Source organism: Arvicola amphibius, chromosome 11, assembly GCF_903992535.2.
Source record: "Arvicola amphibius chromosome 11, mArvAmp1.2, whole genome shotgun sequence".
NCBI lineage: Eukaryota > Metazoa > Chordata > Mammalia > Rodentia > Cricetidae > Arvicola > Arvicola amphibius.
Window position 1 is genome coordinate 17,773,757 of NC_052057.2, and position 19,720 is coordinate 17,793,476.

General features: G+C 42.2%; 1 protein-coding gene across 1 annotated transcript in view; it reads right to left on the minus strand.

Annotated features, from left to right (window-relative positions):
• Positions 1-19,720, minus strand: part of Arhgef26 (Rho guanine nucleotide exchange factor 26) — a 105,883-nt gene that overhangs the window by 84,450 nt on the left and 1,713 nt on the right. The window contains exons 2-3 of the mRNA XM_038346984.2: positions 18,871-18,910; positions 15,035-15,180 (exon numbers count right to left, since the gene is read on the minus strand). Coding sequence (XP_038202912.1) covers positions 15,035-15,180; positions 18,871-18,910 — 186 coding nt within the window. The remainder of the gene's footprint in view (positions 1-15,034; positions 15,181-18,870; positions 18,911-19,720) is intronic.

The following is a 19,720-nucleotide window of genomic DNA, read 5'->3' on the forward strand; positions in this document are numbered from 1 at the left end:
CTCAAGCCGAAATGACTAGAAGGACCAGGGCTTTTTTTTTCTTTTTCTTTTTTAATTTTAAAACAATAAACTGTGCAGTTTTAAATGATTCATACTTTCTGCAGTTTTCAAGCTTTTGCTCAGAGAATCTAATAGTCCAATTTATCCCATGTCCACATGTGTGTTCCTTGTTTGATGTACGGAAAAGGAAAAACAACATGGTAGCTAGTGAGACATATGGATCCCAATTTGTCGTCTAAAGTCAAAGGAACTAAACTCTTCAGAGTTCTTTTTAATTCCTATTATTTAATCTCTTTTTTTTTTCAACATGAGAATCACAGTGCCCACTTTATTGACTTTATTGCTACTACTGCTGGAGAGTGGGGTTTGGCCCTGGGGTAGTTTCTTCTTTCTTGCTTCCGTAAGCTGAAAAAGTCCCCAGTCCAGTCCAGAGCCTCCTGGCAAGACGCATGCATGGCCTCCTTGTCATTTATTAAATATATACATCATATCCAAAGCCCCAGCTGGGTACAAATGGAAACACACAAATGGCCAAGTAACTGCATGTGAACTTATCAACTAATCATCAATAAGTAGAATTTTGAAAGTATCTTCATGAAACCTTAAGAACTAAGTCATATGGGGTTCTTGATTTCTCGCAATCTAACTAATTCACAAAACTGTTCAGAGCTGCTCATGCAGACTTGATACAAAGTCAAACATGTCAATATCTTTATATTTTAAATAAATAATTTTTTTAAAAAAAATAAAGCACCAGAACGTGTAAGTCTGTACTTCTGGTCTATTAAAAATAGAAAAATATAACTGTGGCTTAAGAGAGAGAATAAGGAAATCCATTATGTTACAATACGTAAAATTTTTACAATCGTAAATTATGTATTTGCTGTTGTAAACAGAAATTCTCCTTTGATCTTTACGATCTCTATATATATTTTGAATATCTGAATGATAAATTAACAATTTGCTAAACTTAATAATGAGCACTTACTTGGATACGAAACTCTCTAGTAACCTCCTAAAACAGAGTTTACCAAATCTCTAAAAGGCTAAATACCTCAAAGGAAACACCCAGATGTTAATTCATGCCAGTTTCCTCCCTGAAGTCTGAAGTTGGGTCTCCCTCTAAATTCACATTCTGAAACCCTATCCCCAAAGTCGATGATATCAGATGGTGGGGTCTCCTAGGAGGTGATAAGTTCATACAGGTGGGGCCCTCATAACTGGGACTAGCGCCTTTAAAAACAGGCCGGAAGGAGACAAACCCCTTGCCCCTGACACCCGGCAAAGGTGCCCCAAACAGTAACTAAGTCAGAAAGCAGCCCCTCATCAAATCTCAAATCTGCCTTGAACTGAACTTCTCAGCCTTCAGACCTATAAGGAATACACTTCTATTTGTGCTGTCTTGTCATAGCAGCCTGGACTCTTGCACTCTGCAAGGCTAAGAGCCTCGGATGACTGTCACAGGGAAGGAAGATAGGCTTCTCTACCTGGTGCACTTCTGAAGGCAGTACAGTACACTAAGAATCTTCATACTGCAGAGTGCTGTCCGGAAATCCTTGGCTTTATTATTTTATGATCCGGGACAGAATTATCAGTCACGTTCTCTAAGAAAATCCCTTAACACTGAACCTTCCCGCGATCCACTCTGTGCAGAGCTGAGACCAAGAGCATCAGTACTGAGCTCAGTAGACCAACATTTCCTGTAGTGCAAAGACATGTTCTTGCTCCCCTGTGATGTAAGGCTCTTTCTGGATAAGATGGATATCTGTATTGCTTCTATTTCTCCACCACTCAGGGAGAACACAATAGGTGGACCCATGTAAACGGACCGACGGTGAAGACACAGAAATATAGTCAGTTTGAAATGATGCTAATAAAATCACACTGGTTTCACAAAGCAACTTATACCAGATTCCTATTTTAGCTAAGCCATTTAAACACGCCAATGTTTACTCAATTGCTGAAAATAAGCTACTTGCTCATCTCCAGCAGCCACCGTCTACTCATGAGTGCCCTTCTCAACAGCCCAAGTAGAAAGGGGCATATATATATATTATAGAACACAGTCATTCCTGGATCCTTTCAGCCCGCCACAACCGAAGTCACCCCTCAACTATAAATGAGCCAGAGGTCTCTCAGAGCAAAGACAGCATGGCAACGGCAACAGTTTGCGACAATGACATAGCTGGCAGGGTCCAGAAATAGTGCCCTCTTCTTAAGACTCCATAGGCGTTCTCCATTTCCACTCCACTCCATCTACACAGAAGGATCCCAAGACATCGAATTAAAGAAGCTACAAGGGGCCGGGCGGTGGTGGCGCACGCCTTTAATCCCAGCACTCGGGAGGCAGAGAGGCAGGCGGATCTCTGTGAGTTCGAGACCAGCCTGGTCTACAAGAGCTAGTTCCAGGACAGGCTCTAGAAACTACAGGGAAACCTTGTCTCGAAAAACAAAACAAAACAAAACAAAAAGAAGCTACAAGGGACATGGGACATCCCTCTTTCAAAATATCAAAGTCCTACATATCTCAGAACAGACACATAAGGTCAAGATGGAGACAAGGTCACTCTCCTGGAGAACAGTGACTCAGAAGAGAGGATGCTATCTGGAGGGATAGAAACAAGCAAGGCAGGAAATGAAGGGAGGAGGAGAGAGAAAGAGCCAGTAAAGCACAGACCTTACATATTTTTAGTATATCATATATCATATATGATATCAAATAACATGCCCGTGACTTCTTGATTCCTGTGTTCAAAAGACCAATACCCTCTCCTGTCTTCTATTGTAAGCTCAACTCTGTCACCCTCGCTAAAGTCCTTGGCCCTCAACAGCAAGCATGCCTTTTCAAGCATGTTAGGGTCAGAACTGTTAAAACGATGGAAAAAGCCAGATTAAGGCTGGGGATTAAGGTTTTGCAGTCATACACTGGCCAAGATTCCCAAATGAACTTAAGTCATTGAACTTAAGTTATTTCAGTATAGATCTGAGGCTGAAAATCCAAGCAAACGGGTAATTAAATGCACGAGACTTAACTGCTAAGTTAATTAAGTCTTGAGATGGAAGACATGAGCATGCATTCCTCCCTTGGTAGGCAGCTCCCACTAGCCAGTAGTTCCCTGTGTTTAGCCAACTCCTGATTCAGAGTTCTTGGTTATGACCAATATATCAAATGTTTAGTATGCACCAGGCACAGTTCATGCGTCTTAAACCCACACCCATGCAAGGTAAATACTATTATCCCTAGTTTACCAGTTAAAAACTAGGCATAGAAATGTTTGCCTTTCAAATCTAAGCTTCCCTGCCTGCCCACCCCACAGCCTGAGCTCTCAGCCACTGCAGCACACTGACTTCTAAAACTTCTTTGTGAGTGAGTTTGGGTCTGCTGTCATTTGTGGGTGCATGTTTGTGAGTGTATGTGTAGAAAGAAACCAGAGGTCAAACTTAGATGTTGTTCCTCGGGAGCCAACCACCTGTTCCTGAAACAGTCTCTCATTGGCTTGAAGCTTACGGGTTAGGCTAGGCTCACCAGCCGTCAAGATGTAGGAATTCTACCTTGGTGTACCCGATACTGGCATTAAAGCACATGCTACCATCCCAGGTCTTTTAAAATAGGATCTAACTCAGGTCCTCATGTTTGTTACCTGTCCTGGGCCCCTCAGATTTCTTTATTGAGGTCGGAGTCATGATTGGCAGCTACTGCTGCCCAGGTCCTCCCTGCCAATGCCCCAGAAACCATAAGTCATTAGACACCCGGCGGCAGCTGCATCAGGAGCTGAGCTGTCACCAGGGCCTCCTAACTGAACATGGGTCCTGACATTCCTCCCACTAAACAAATTCCTCTCCTTTATTTACTGTTCTCTCTAACCTACATCCCTTCCCAAGAGTTTGCTTCGGAGGTTGAGCCCAAATGTATCCATTTTCTTTCCCCAGATAAGTGTGAGCTGTGCTTTTGATGTATACATCAGGAATCAGAAAAGAATATGAGGCTAGCTAACACATGGAAGCTGGAGACACAGAAGGAGAAAGCACGCGAGGCTGTAAAAGGGAAATTCTATAGCGTCATTTAACAAAGAGAAGTAATTTCAAAAAGAGGACTATTTAATAAAATAATGACGAGCAGAGCGGGAACAGCAATTTGCGGTTGAATAGTTGGGACTGCGAGCAAAGATGGCAGCTGCAAGGAAGTGCATTTGCATTGGGTCTGCAATTAAAAACAAAACTACTTTATAGACGGAAGGGAGGGCTCAGCACTTAGGAGCACTTGCTGCTCTTGCTGAAGAGTAAGCTTCCGTTCCCAGCACCCATGCAGTAATTCACAACCATCTGCAAGTCCAGTTCCAGGAAACCCAAAGCCCTCTTCTGATTCCACATGTACCAGGCATGTATGTGGAGCACATACATACAGGTAGAAAAAAAACTCTTACCCATAAAATTTTAAAAATAAATATTTTAAATTATTTTAAAGAATACTAAACTTTTAAACAAATAATTAAAAACTAATGGAAAACCGTAGGAAATTAAAGGAACTAAATTTCGACTTGCTTAATGAAATAGTATATGGGCTTTAAGAAGAAAGCTTGATAATAGTAAAATTCATCTGAGGCAGTGCTAAATGAGAACAGAAACATGCATTATATTACTGCAAGTTCACCAACACAGACACTGTTAAAAATAACAGGTGGCAAAGCTACTTTTACATTATTGAATTTATCTTTAAAAGAAAATATCTATCTCTCTATACATATTCTTAAAAAATCTTTTAAAGAATTCTTTTGCTTTTAAGAATGTGAATTTGTAGGGGCATATACACGTGAGCGCAGGCATTTACAGAGACCGAAACAGAGTTCCAGATCTCCAGGAGCAAGAATTACAGGCACTCAATGTGGGTACTAGAAACAACTTCAGTCCTCTGCAAGAGCAATATGTGTTTTGAACCACTGAGCAATCTCTCCAGCTCCTCTATATACAGATTTTTAAAAATATTTTTATTATTTATTCTTTTACATACCAATCCCAATTCTTCCTCCTCTCCTCCGGCCCCCAACTTCTTCCCCCCACCCCCATCCGCTCCTCAGAGAGGATAAGGCCTCCCCACCTCTTGGTCCTTAGAGAGGACCAAGCCCTCCCCACACACACACACACTGCCCCATGCCTAGGCTGGGCACAGTCTCTCTCCATAGAGAACAGGCTCCACATTCATGCAGTAGGGTTAGATCCTGGTCCTACGGCCAGTGGCTCCACATACTGCCCGAGCCACACCATCGTCACCTGCATTCAGGGGGCCTAACTCGGGCCTATGTAGGTTCCCCAGTTGTCAGTCCAGAGTCAGTGAGGTCCCACTACCTCAGGTCAGCTGATTCTGTTGTGAGTTTCCCCATCATGGTCTTGGACCCCTTTGCTCATATCATCATTCCTCCCTCTCTTCAATTATATATACACATACACACACACACATATATATACATATAAAAATGAATATACACATTTTTTTAAAGACCAAAGAAGTTACAAAACAATTTTCAGCAGTAATCAGACAAGGAGAGATTTCAATTAATTTCAATTTCCGTTTGTCTCCTAGTAATTCTTGACATTCCTATAATAACTATGTCTTGACAATGAAATGCAAGGATCACTTTCAATAATAACTAGAATATGTTTTAATCTCTTCAACCCAAACAAAGAGAAATAAAACAAGTTACGCATGCAAACAGAAGTGTTTAAGGATGTCAATGGTAACAGTATTTCCCTGTAAAAGGGAAGCCAGGGAAAGGAGGAATGGCCGTCAGCAGCTTGACGATATGAAGACACTAAGATAACGGGAGGCAACAAGAATCAGGTCCCAACCAAGCAAGGCTAATGAGGCTGTGCTGAAAGTGACTGGTGACAGACAGAGCGGGGAGTTCCTGAGATAAGGAGGAGGATCAGGCTGGAGTCAGCATACCTGAGAAGGAGGCCACGACACATAGCGACGGCCTGAGTCAGGAGGGACCGAGGAAGACAGGGTGAGATGCCTTTCTCATCAGAAGAAAAGAGCAGCCGCTCGCACAGGCCGTGCCAGCATCTTAGCCGCTATTGTACTGGCTTTTCTAGTAAAGTGGCAGTTGGGTAGGGATTGCAAAATGCAAAACAACGAGTTACTTAGAACAACACTCACACTGAGGTCACTTTCCTGGGTTTGCAATAAATTTAACTTGAGCAGAATGTACTTCAGAAAAAAGTAGGTGATAAAACTCGAAGCTTTCTATTAGGCGCACAAAACATACAATAGTTTTTTTGTTTGTTTGTTTGTTTGTTTTTGTATTTTTTGAGATGAGAAGTAGCTCATCGTACAGAGACCCGAGGAAGAAACACAAAATTCTGACTCCCTTCTCCCACTGGCCTATGTACCAAACTTTATGACCTACATTATACAAGTATCACCTCTATGCTAGCTTTTCTGCTTCTCTGGCCTGTTTGCCCTGCGACATTCCATGAACAGAACTCTCCGAATCTTTCCTGCTCTCTATGTTTTCTATGTCACCCACATTCACATTTGTTACATATTTTGAAAACATCACCTTAGGCCTTTCATATTCATCATCTTCTAAGCGATACTCCAAGTCCCTAGAGTACAGGCTGGTTTCAGGACTGTTCTCTCTGTTCTGTTTCTTACAGTGCCGCAGGATACAAGCGAACCGCGCCATGAGACGCTAGCATGTTTCCCAGACGTTACAACCTTGTAGTGAATATAGTGACTTTATTACTTAAATGTGTGTGTGTACACATACACGCGCACGCACACACACACGCGCACATACAGAGTACAATGAATTTGTAATTATACTACACTTATACAGACCATAGTTGCAATAATATTTCTACGGACCCTATAAGAAAAGCTAGACTACAGACACAGATTCTGGGAGGGGGAGATAAATGAGAGAAAGAGAGAGAAAGAAAGAAAGAGAGAGAAAGAGGGGGGGGGAGGAAAGAGGAAAGAATAAAGGAGAGGAGAGGGGTATCTTCATTAGGATTTCTATTGCTGCGATAAAACACCATGACCAAAAGCAAGTTTGGGGAGAAAGGGTTTCTTTGGTTTACACTTCCACATTATAGGCCATCATTGAAGAAAGTCAGCAAAGGAACTCAAACAAGGCAGGAACCTAGAGGCAGAATTTGATGAAGAGGCCTTGGAGGGGTCCTGATTACTGGTTTGTTCCCTGCGGGTGGCTAAGCTTGCTTTCTTACAGAACCCAGGACCATCAGCCCAGGGATGCACCATCCACAATCTCCAATCAAGTACTAGTTAAGAAAATGCCTTACAACCAGATCTTATGGAAGCATTTTAGGTTGAGGTTCGGCCGAATAAATACAAAGAAAAGGGCTATACTACCCAAAGCAATATACAGAGCCAATGTAATTCTCATCAAAATTCCAGTGCCATTCTTCACAGAAATAGAAAACAATTATCCTTTCCTAAAATTCATATGGAAGCACAAAAGATCCCAAAAGGTATGCAATCCTGAGCAAAAACAATACTGCTGGAACTGCACAAAAGTTATACTGCAAAGCCACAAGAAGAGAACAGTATGGCACCGACACACACACACACACACACACACACACACACACGCACGCACGCACGCATGCACGCACGCACGCACGCAAGCACGCACGCACGCACGCACACGCGCAGAATGAAGCAGAGTGGAGTGGAGGAGGGGGCAGAGCAGAATAGAAAGGCCCAGAAATAAACCCACACAACAACACCTGACTTTTTTTAAAAAATATTTATTTATTTATTTATTATGTATACAATATTCCGTCTGTGTGTATGCCTGCAGGCCAGAAGAGGGCACCAGACCGCATTACAGATGGTTGTGAGCCACCATGTGGTTGCTGGGAATTGAACTCAGGACCTTTGGAAGAGCAGGCAATGCTCTTAACCTCTAAGCCATCTCTCCAGCCCCCAACACCTGACTTTTGATGAAGCCCATGGTGCTGGGAAAACATGCAGAAGAATGAAACTAGATCTCAGTCTCACATCCTGTACAGGTCAAGTAACTCAAAATGCATCCAAGACCTAAGTCTAAAACTGAAACTGCTCAAGAAAAACACTTCAAAATACAGGGTGTAGACACAGACTTTTGGGGAAGAACTCCAATAACTTGGAAGTAACTGTAAAAATTGACAGTCAGAATTTCATAAAATCAAAAACTTCTATACATCAAAGGAAAACAACTGAGTGAAGTGACAGACTATAATGTGGGAGAAAGTCTTTCTTAGCTATGCATCAGATGGACTACTGCCTAACACACACACACACACACACACACACACACACACACAGTACATCAGATAGACTACTGTCTAACACACACAGTACATTAGAGGACAACTGTCTAACACACACACAGTACATTGGATAGACTACTATCTAAAGTATATAAAGAACTACACCACACACACACACACACACACACACACACACACACAAAATCTAATTAGCAAACTAAAACCCGACAACCCAATCAATAAATGAGCTAAGGCAGTTAGCTCATTTAGTTCTCAAACAGATAGTTCTCAAAAGATGCAAATCAAAAGATCAGTAAACACATTAGAGTACGTTCCACATCTATAGCCACTGAAGAATGCAAAACTGAAGTATGACAAGAAAACACGCGCCGGTGAGAGTTCGGGGGGGAAAAGGAAACAGAGACAATAGGAATGTAAGTTAGACGGGTGCTATGGCAACCAGTATGTCGGACCCACATAAAACTGAAAATACGACGCAGCTAAATCAATTCCAGATATATCCAAAAAACTCTAAGTCAATATGCGAGAGATACTGTCACATTTATGTTGGTTGTGACTCGGTTCCCAATACATAAGTAACGGGGCCGGCCTATGTGTTCATCAACAGATGACTAGATAAACAGATGAATATATATATATATATATATATATTATGTATATACAAACTAATGTAAAAAGGTTGTATGGACACAACGTTTTATTCAGTCATAAAGAATAAGGAAATTACATAACTTCCTAAGCATGCGACTTGAAATCATTATATCAAGCAAAGTAAGTTAGACTCAGAAAGACAAACATCATGTTTATTCATTAGTGAATCCTAGATTTTTATATAGAGACATGTAAAACGGTTCCATATAAGCACAATACGTACACGTGCGATGCAGCAGAAGGGAGGCTGGGAGAAGGGAGACTAACACAAGGGAGGTAAAAGGGAAGTGATGGAGGAAATAACCTCAAAATACATGATATGCTGCACAGAAAACAAATCCAGCTCTACATATAACGAGTCCATACCAGTAAAGAGGAGAGGTCAAAGTATTATCCATAAATCCTACAAAATAGTGAGGCAGTCACAGCAACGCCGATCATTTCACCTATGGACCTCAAAGGTTGGTAAGACTCACGATTCAGAAAAGGCAAATGTTATCTTATAAACTATCTCATTATTTACGTGAGCGTATATAACCTATTTTCCTTAAATATGTATGTAGATTTTAGAAAGCGTTACTAAACTTAGAGTAACTTATCTGTGGGAAAGAAAACTTGGGTTAGAAAAAGACTGAAAAGGACTAGTTTTATGTGAAAAGGACTAGTTTTATGTGAATATTTGGACTGTGTTCTGCATAGGGACCATGTTACATATTGCTTATGCAAGTTAAAATTAATTTTCAAAAATCCTAAGAGAGCACTTCGATATAATTACAGCGACATGCTAAGACCATACCTAGAAGTCATATTATCCATCACGGACATGTGCACTAGTACGCCAGATGACCATATAACAAGGGGTAAAATAGTCACACATGAAGGATGGTTAATGTCTATACTTTTAACATAGATGGCAGGCAAGAGCTCAGAAGGGACTTGCTGACCTCATTTCAAACTCTGGGACCTGAGAAAACCAACGCCAAGTGTACTCTGACCTCCATGTGCCCTAGGGTAGGCAAAGGCATGGGTCCATGACTGTGGGCACTAGATAAATGAGCTTAGTAGAAAATTAAGCTCAAAAGATATTGTAGACAACATCAATCGCTATTAAAGGTTAAAAAAAACTTTGAGATTGCTGTCTTACAAAACTATTAATGAAAACATATTGGACTGCAGAAGCTACTATTTTAAGCAACAACGTGGGCAAGTGCTAAAATTTAAAGACCAGAATAAACGCTTTCTTTGGCTTTTAAAATGTGTTAAGCATTTCTCCAAAAGGGAATGCTATTCATGGCTTTTATCTTTGTTGATCTCTGGTTTTAAGCAAAAACAGTATCTTCTGCAATACATCTAGTATAAATCCTAGAAGAATAAGTCCCATCTGATTATACTGCTAAAACTCAAAAGACGCGCTTTATCTTTAGCCTAAAAAAAAATTATTCTTGTGAATGCTCCGGTTTCCCTTCCTCATTTCTGCACGTTCCAAAACGCCTTCCAAAGGTTACTACCCACACGCAGAAGCAGAGAGTATGGGATCCTAATTCTGGATTCCACATCATAGCATTAGCCACTACATACGGCCAAAGCACTCTGATGAAAATGTAAAAAAACAATGCCTGACTGGAGAACTTGGATTCTTTAAGCACAGGGAAGAAACATCTGAACTGATGGCTGATGGCTGATAAAGCCGCATGCCAGCAAGCACAGCAGAGTCCACGAGTGGATGACTATATTAGGTGTGGAAAGAATGCCGGCTTGTTCCAGCTTCTGCCCCGGGAGCCTGAACACCCTGCTCAAAGGTACCTGGCACTTCAAGGTAAGAGAAATTATACAAACACACCCCATCGCAATGGGGTCAGGGCACGGCTGGCAAGGGTTGCTCTGGTGCTGTCACTGAATGTAACTGAACAAACACGGGTTTCACAGGCCGCTTTCTAAATGTCCCGGCATGCGCCTGGTGAGAGTTAACGACGAAAAGCAAAAGTCCACGCGGAAAAGCGCGACACTCCTGAGATCCCAGTAATGACGAAACTTTGGTGGAAACCACAGCTCGCTTTCCACCCAGGGCTCAACTGGCAGTGCACCTGGCACCCAGCGTAACAAGTACCCAGTGTTCTGCCCCTGACTAACACGATCAATATTTCCCTTTAAACCCACAGCTTTTCCCAGAGACCCAAGAACTGCTGGCTCGGGTTCCTGCCTTCAATGTCGGTGAGTCACTGAGCCATTCACCTGTGTACGGCAGGTTCCCTGACTCTGGGCACGGTTCCAGATCCCAATCTCTTGAGGTCGAAACAACTTCACGATCTCAAAACCTTCCACGTTTAAACAACTAAACCCTGGATACTGAGATGCGGTACAACCCTGAAGGGAGGCATTGACAGCGACAGCCAAGTGTATGAGGTCTGAGCCTGCCCCACCCTAGGAAAAGAATGAATGTGGCCGCTTTCGGGACTACAACATAATTCTACTTCTGCACGGGGGAACCTGTGGGCTGAGATAACATCGACAAATGCATAAACCACCAGTTCGCTTGAAGTCCGTGCAATCGAAATGCTTATTCCAATGAGGGAGTAACTAACTAATCTCTCTTGCACGGGTCTGCCTCTCCTTTATCCCTAAATGATCATAACACCGCAGTTAAAACTGTCCCGTCCCTATAAATGAGCGCTGCCTGCACCTGTGCGGCTGAGCGCTTCCCTCCCTGGCAGTAGCCAATAAAACCAAAAGTCATATACTTAAAAACACACAGATAAATTACACTACAGAATGAAGGCCTAAAGAGCTTATATAACAGTCATAAATTACTGCAAATTGCTGCACATCAAAAGAGACTTTGGCATACTGCATGCTTCCTACAGTCAACAGATAAGAAAATTGCATCACGCTAGAAGGCAGGCAGGTGTTTGCCACACAGATAAGAGCTTTTTCAAAACTAAACATTCAACAGTGGCCAGCGCGCATGTGCGCCCACGCAGAGCCTTCTTAAGTGAAAAGTTAGATGCGTGCCAAATTGAGACGTGCCGACTACTAGAAAACTGCTTGTCTTGTTCTCTTTCAGGGATCAAGGCCACACTCAAGGAAGAGTTGGGATAAAAGTGATACAAGCAAGGGCTTTATGTGGGGGCGACACCGCTAACCCAATAAAAGTTAAGCATGGCGAGATGATGCCAAACCCAGGCTCAATAACAGAAGTCTTCTAAGAACTGCCTTCAGTGCTGCCTCTGCTCTCTAAGGAAACACCAGGACATGAGGGCAGACAGATAAGGAGTGATCATGACTACTTACCCTGACAGTGTTACTTATTCACGAAGCCTCCTCTACTTGTGGTCCCGACTAAAACGTGTCCATGTACTAACACGTGCTAGTAACTGCCTTATAGGATTACAGGATCAACTCTGCCAAGCTCCAGAACTGGTTCCACCTTTGTTCTAGATAGAGTTCCCACCTCAGCTAATCCCAGCACTCAGAAGACTATGACAAGATAAACTGAGGACAGCCTGGGCTAAACACAGAGACTGGATCTTAAATAGTATTTTAGAAAAAGGAAAACCACCTGGTCTACAAGAGCTAGTTCCAGGACAGGCTCCAAAGCTACAGAGAAACCCTGTCTCGAAAAACCAAAAAAAAAAAAAAAAAGAAAAAAAGAAAAAGGAAAACCCATATGGAAAAGGCAAAGCCCCTCAGGATAGTCATTCTCTGGGGGAGAAAAGACAAGAACACAGGAAAATAGGAGCGTTGAACTATATTACCTCAAAAGCAGAGACTGAGAAATATGGGTTAAAATATTAATATTCGTTGTTTATAATCGGTGAATACATGGAGATCTACTACCTTTATGACTGTCTGCTGGGCTTTTTTTTTAACTTTTCTGTATGTCAATAGTACTTTATAATATGATAAAGTAAAATGTTAATGAAAGGGAAATAGAAAAGCTGCAAGGAACATGCAGATTCATATATAAGCATCTATGTAGGTGGCCAAAGTCTGACCATTCAGCAGCCAAAGAACACCATAAATACACGTGAGCTTCCTGGGAACACTCAAATCTAAGATGCCACACTCTAAAGTTAAAGGTATATCAGCATGTTTCCTTCCGGCCAAGTGAAAATACAAGCTCATAGGCAACGCCGCACTGAAGGACACCCAGCCTGACTTAACTGCATCTGTGTTTGTTCTTTGCAATAAAAGCCAGGTGCCGGGAGGTCATGAACATGGCAGCCTCGGTTTTAGTGTTGAAGTTAAGCTGGATCAAACGGTGACACAGAAGTCACATTTCTGCTGAGAGTTCAAACGCCATCCCCAGGACTTAGGCTTACAGCAAGTACAGTGGCTGTCACAAGTGAAAACTCAAAAAAATAAAACAAAAAAATTCTCCCACATCCTTTACCAAATGGTCCATATCAACAAATGAATGGGAACTGAAGGACAGTCGTTAATAGCTACATTTTCCAGGCATCTGTTCTGATACAAGCATATTATCAGATCATTTTATTAGGGTAAAACATTACTATTACACCAACTTTCTGGAGACATTTTACCACCGAACCCCATAGAAAAAAAAATCCTAAGAATGTCATAGAAGAGGCACACAATTAGTGGAGAAAATAGAGATGTTTTGCTGGATCCACATAACATTTCCCTAAAACTTAAATTCAGCTCATACTCATCAAAGTCTAGATTTTTGTATCAGAGCACCTGGCATATTATAATGAACCTTTGCAATTCCATGACTTGAGCTAAGAAGTAGTTGTTCAATTTACAAAGGCCTGCCCATCACAGCCCTCACTATTCCCATCACCCACACTCAAAAAAATCACTGGTTCACACTGGCTACCCTGTTGCTATCAGCATTGTCATTCCGGGCATAATTTCATAGGTACCACAGCTTGGACGTACCAGAAAAGAACAGATTTGCCATAGAACAAGATTAGGAGAAGAAGATGGCCAGGTGTGATGGCACACATCTTTAATCCTAACACTGAAGAGGCAAAGATAGGTGGATCTCTGAGTTCTAGGATAGCCTGGTCTACATAGAGAATTCCATGGCAGCCAGAGTTACATAGTGAGACTCTATATCTGAAAGAAGGAGATGGGGGGAAGGGACGTGACTCTAGACTTTGAAATTGCATACAGGTTAGACGAGGAGAGACGGCGCCTAAAGCAGAGGCTGTCCCTCCGCCTATAGCACAGCATTTCCATGATCCTGGATATGGCACCAACACATGCAATTGTGTGCTAGGCTGGTGGCTTCCCAAAACCCATGAGGATCAGGACTGAACAACCCTCAGCATGGCTCAAGAGGGAGCTGCCTCTGTTCTGATAGTGCCTACAACACTCGGAGCTTCACTGGCCTACTTTTAATGCAGTATCTTTACCACCCTTGCCTAGCCATGGGAACTCCTTCCAACTTGCCAATCCATCAGGCAGTCAGACAAGGTATGCCCAAACTCGATCAGGAAAACAGAGCGACACATGGCATTTTATAAGCCAGGGGGAAACTGGCTATGGCTAAAAACGAAATATGTTTGATCCAGAAAGAAGAAATTATAGATTATTACAAAACCATTAGAACCACATATACAGATGTACAGAAAAGAGAGCCTCACTAACTAATTTCAAGAAAATATCCATATGGTTATGTAAAATAAAATGCCCAAGAACAACTGTAATTGATTCTCCATTGTACACACACACACACACACATACAATATATATATATATATATATATATATATATATCCACACAGCACATTTATATGCATATATATGGGCAATTATGAAAACATCCAGGCTATATTATCATCACATGCATACTGAATGAGAATTCACCGAGTCCACACAACACCAGTCTCAAGGCATGTTCTGTCAGTTCATCAAACCTGCTTTTCCTGACCAGACGTGTCAAACTCCACGCTCTAACTGGTCTGCAGTTTCCAGAAACATTTTGCAATGCGGAGAGTCTTTTTTTTTCCTTAGAATTACAGAATCATCAGTAGAAAAAAAAAATAAAAGCCGCATTCATGCACGACTTCCACAAATTGGCCTTTTCCTCCCACAGATAGAAAAGGAGAATGTAAACACTCACCGCAGAGAGCTGGCTCCACGTGGACCTCAGTGGCTTATGGTGAATCACGATTTTCTCCTCTGGCTTCTGTTCTTTGGGCTCTGACTCTTCATCAGAGTCGATGTCAAGGGCCTTTTCTTTGTAGTTTTGATACAGGACTGCATTTTCTTCAAGAAAACAAGTCAGTTAAGTCACTAGTTGCCCCCAAGTAGCTCTGCCCCTTGCTCTCAACAAAGGTCTGTATTTATACAATGGTTAGTGCTGCCTTAATTATTAGTTGGGGGGGGGGGGAAGGCAAATATGTTTTGTCACAAAAGAATATCTGGGGCTGGAGAAATGGCTCAGAGGTTAAGAGCATTGCCTGCTCTTCCAAAGGTCCTGAGTTCAATTCCCAGCAACCACATGGTGGCTCACAACCATCTGTAATGCGGTCTGGTGCCCTCTTCTGGCCTGCAGGCATACACACAGACGGAATATTGTATACATAATAAATAAATAAATATTAAAAAGAGAATATCTGGCATTCCAAGTTAAGCCAAGTTTCGATATCCCCGTCTACTGTTCATAAAGCATGGTTAGACTCAACCCACTGTAACTCATGTTAAATTAAAATCCGTGTTATGTTTTCTCAATGTCTATCACTGGTCTGGTCCTTTCACTTATCTGTCTAGCAGACACTTACTGTACATCTGTAATGTTTTACTTTCTGAAAATAAGGGGAAAGATACTTGTTATCCCTCCACGAATCAAAGTTAACAAAAATAATGAACCTCATAGTCCCACATTTATTCATCCTCCTGACATTTAGGAAATGTCTACTCGATGCCAGCAACTGCTAAGCAACTAGGAATACAATGGACAAAAAAAAAAAAAAAAAAAAAAAAAAAAGATAAGAAATCTCCATGCTCAAGAAGCTGACATAAAATGAAAGAGATTGAAGTAAACAATTAACTTTCATAGTATTTCAAATATGACTATGTTGTCATGGAGAACAAACAAATGATGGAATGGGTAGGAATTCTGGGAAGAAAGGGTGGTTTAGGAAGGCCTCACAGGACATGATTAAGGCAAGACATAAGAGGTAAGAAGGAAAATCATTTGTACAGCTAGAGAAATAGGTGTGTGTGTGTGTGTGTGTGTGTGTGTGTGTGTGTTGTGGGGGAGGTGTTACATACAACAACACAGCTGAGAAGTCAGAAGACAGCTTCTGGTGTCTGTCTATGCTGTCCACCTTCTTTGTCACTCTACCCGCTCCCCAGAGGAAGACCTGGATTACAGATGTGCTCTCCACACCTGGCTTCATGTGGGTCTGGGTAACACAAACTCAATTCCTTACATTTGTGCTGTAAAGCACATTATCTGTTGAGCCCAGGAAAGAATATTTCACGTGAGTGAACCCCAAGTACAAATGCCTAGAGGCAGGAGTCTGCCTCCTATGGCTGTATGGGCAAGAAGCAGCAAGGCCAATGTGGCAGGAACACCAGCAGAGGGCTGAAGTCATAGAAGACGAGAGGTGAGTACAGGGCTGGTCATATGGGGCCACTAAAAGGACCCCGATTTTTATCCCAAGTAGGATCACAAGTTATGGAAGGGTTCATGATCTCACATAAACACATAGTGACAGAAGGGAACATATGTGTGCAGAGTTGTTCTGACAGAGTCTGATACAGCCTGGGCGTCGGAGAGGCGTCAATGAGGACGACCCAAGCTCTGAAAGCAGAAAAGCAACAGAGCTCACGGAAGAAGCAGATGGACACTCTCTGAAGCAAGAAGAAATAGAAACCTTAGGGGGTCGGATGAAGGTCGAAGCAGTTGTACGATGGCTATGGGCAGTGGTCAGACAATGCAAGACGTGTTTACAGAGATGAGCCACACAGTCCAAATCTCAATCTAAATAAAAGAATTAGATTTTATCCTGAGTGCAGAAGGATTCAGTTTCTATCACACTGTAATGACTGTATTTTATCCTGAACGCAAGGGATTCCATCAGAAAACAAATTTGCTTCAATGAGTCAGTCAAACACTAGCTACCCAGGCGACTAAGTGGGATGCCAGGACTGGTGACAGCCTGGATGTGTGTGTTGGGGGGGGGGGGGAGTGGGTTTCAGCTTTCAAACACTTCCAATTATGCAGATAGAAAGCAGAAGACGGGCGATTCAGGAATGATGGGGAAGATTCTGAGTTTGGTATAGGGCTTAGGGAGTTAGGAACGCTTTCCACATCTGCTTTTTCTCTTGGCAGCCACAGATAGCTCTGTGTGCACTGTGTCTACAGTAGCACCGGAGTCGATGCAAGACTCGGCTATTCTGGGATTGTTCTGCACGTGAAAGTAAGTGAGTCAAACTCAGTTTCTGCAGTTCTAAAGTAGTTCCGGGGGGAGGGGCAAAGCATGTCTATGAACAACATCGAGGCGATTTCTCGGTCATTCTCTGCGGCAGCATCACCCTCATTTCATGTGAGACAGGGCTCGATGACGCACGGTTCTTGCATCCCTGCCACTCAGTCAATGACTAGAAACTTCGAGAACCTGGCACCACAGGTCCTCACCACTGGACGACACTGCCTTATAGGTGCAACCTTCCAGGCCACCCCGCTCTCTTCCCTTACGCATGTCAAACAAAAAAGATATCTACACCATCATATAAAAGAATCAATAAGATACACGGACAAAGCTGATTCAAGGAGATAACACGCAGCTGCCTAAACACTGTTTTACAACACTCAAACTTTTCAACCCTTTAAGGCCTTCACAGACTCGAGCTCAACTTCCCAGAAGCAAAAAATTATCCGCTGAAGGAAATACAAAGTGGAGGGTTACTGACTTCACATCGGTACAATAATCCAGGAAACAGCAACATGCATAAATCATCAGTCGGCCCTAAGTTGCAGAGTGTCACCAGGGGTGTCAGTGGGGACGAGTTACTAAGATTCTCAGGGCTTCTGAATTTTCCCAATTATAAAATCAAGGAGATGAATTTACCTCAGCTAGTCCAAATACCGTATCTGGGTTTCTTCTCCAAATCGCAATTACTTTCTACAGTTAGCACAATGACTTCATTAATTACCTATTTGCAACTATGCAGGAACTATTTTACAATCACCCAAATTACATATTTTCAACCTACGTGGCTTTCCATTAGCTTTTCTTATGGAAGGGCGGGCTTTCCTTCTTTATCCATTTAAGGGTGGAAACTCTCAGCATTTCGAAGCCTGACAAAAAGTAAGTCCACTCACTGTCCTCAGGAACCTCTGGGCTGAGGCTGAGACTGCTCCCTTCATGCTCCTCCAGTTGGCTGACACTTGACCCATCTATTTACAGAGCCCACTAATCTGATTAGCATGTGGACACCTGGCTGAAGCCGCTATTGTTTCTGAAGTCCTTAACAACCAATAATTATACAGGTCACAAGTTCGTAAGATTATGTTTTACTTAAGCTGCATTGCCCCAAATATGAAACTTGGTAGGAAAACAGGAAGTCAGAAGTGAAAATCGAAGGTGAAAATAATACTAAGGAAGAAAAAAAAAATGAGGCCTTAAGGAAATACCACGTAGGATCCAAGCGTCAATTTCAGAGTGCTTGACTAAAGAGCTTGCTCTGTTTTGAGGCAGGTGGGATGGAGCCAGGGCAAAGAAGAATGAAAGTTCCCAAGATGTGACCCGAAAAGGTTAGCAGCTTATAAAAATGCCCCCTCTAGGTAAAAACCTCAGCTTTGTCCTGTGTAGTCCGAGACAAAGTTGGGCAATTATGTTTTTTCAGCACAAGCAGTCTTTGTTACTGAAGTTAGGTTTCAACTTATAATTGATGCACCATATTGTAGCCGCAATAAAAGTCTGGAAAATTAAATGCAATGCTTACCTTCCCCATCAAATGTTCCTTGTCCTTTCAGCATTTTCTTCTAAGAGACAACAAAAACAGAGGAGAGAGAGAGAGAGAGAGAGAGAGAGAGAGAGACAGAGAGAGAGAGAGAGGCAAACTATATATGAATGAGCCAAGTAGAAAATACAGCTATTGTAAGCAAATGCCCTTTTTTTTTGGTTATACCCCTCAGATTTCCAAAAGCACACTGCAGAGAATCCCATGCCAATTCACAGCAACAGTAAAATAAAATGTACAGCATCCCCCACATCCTGTTAAGCCAGACTAAGGACCCTGAAATTGACTGGCAGTCCCACTGGCTGCTGTTAAACTGAACTTTGCTGACCTTGACAGCTTGGGGAAGGGGCTTGGACATAAAATGTAAAGTCTTTCCTTCAAGAGCTTAAGTCTAAAAGGAAACAGGCTTGTTCGTGTATTACATATGTGATATTTATATAGACTGGTTCCGGTTCTCTGATGAATCAGGAGAAAAATGTGACTGCCAAAGGCAATCTTGGCCCTCTTGCTTGCTTCGATCTGTCTTGTTTCTAGGAAAGCAGCACATCAAAACACCCCTCTCTAGTTGTCTTTTTTCCTTTACGTCCCGGTGGGAAAAATATTCAGTAAGTGCAACGGCCAGCTAGGCCTGTGTCAGAGTACACAACTTCACACCCTCACTCCAGTTCTAAGCTACGAGCTTGTCAAATACACCCAATGATTAACGGCAATAAAATATTAAAAAGGGACGAGGTGACTAATGCAAACAACAGAGGTCAGCGCATTGTTCCACGATTGGGACACTGAGTAAAACTCAACTTACTTGAACGTTATCACAAGTGCCATGAGCATT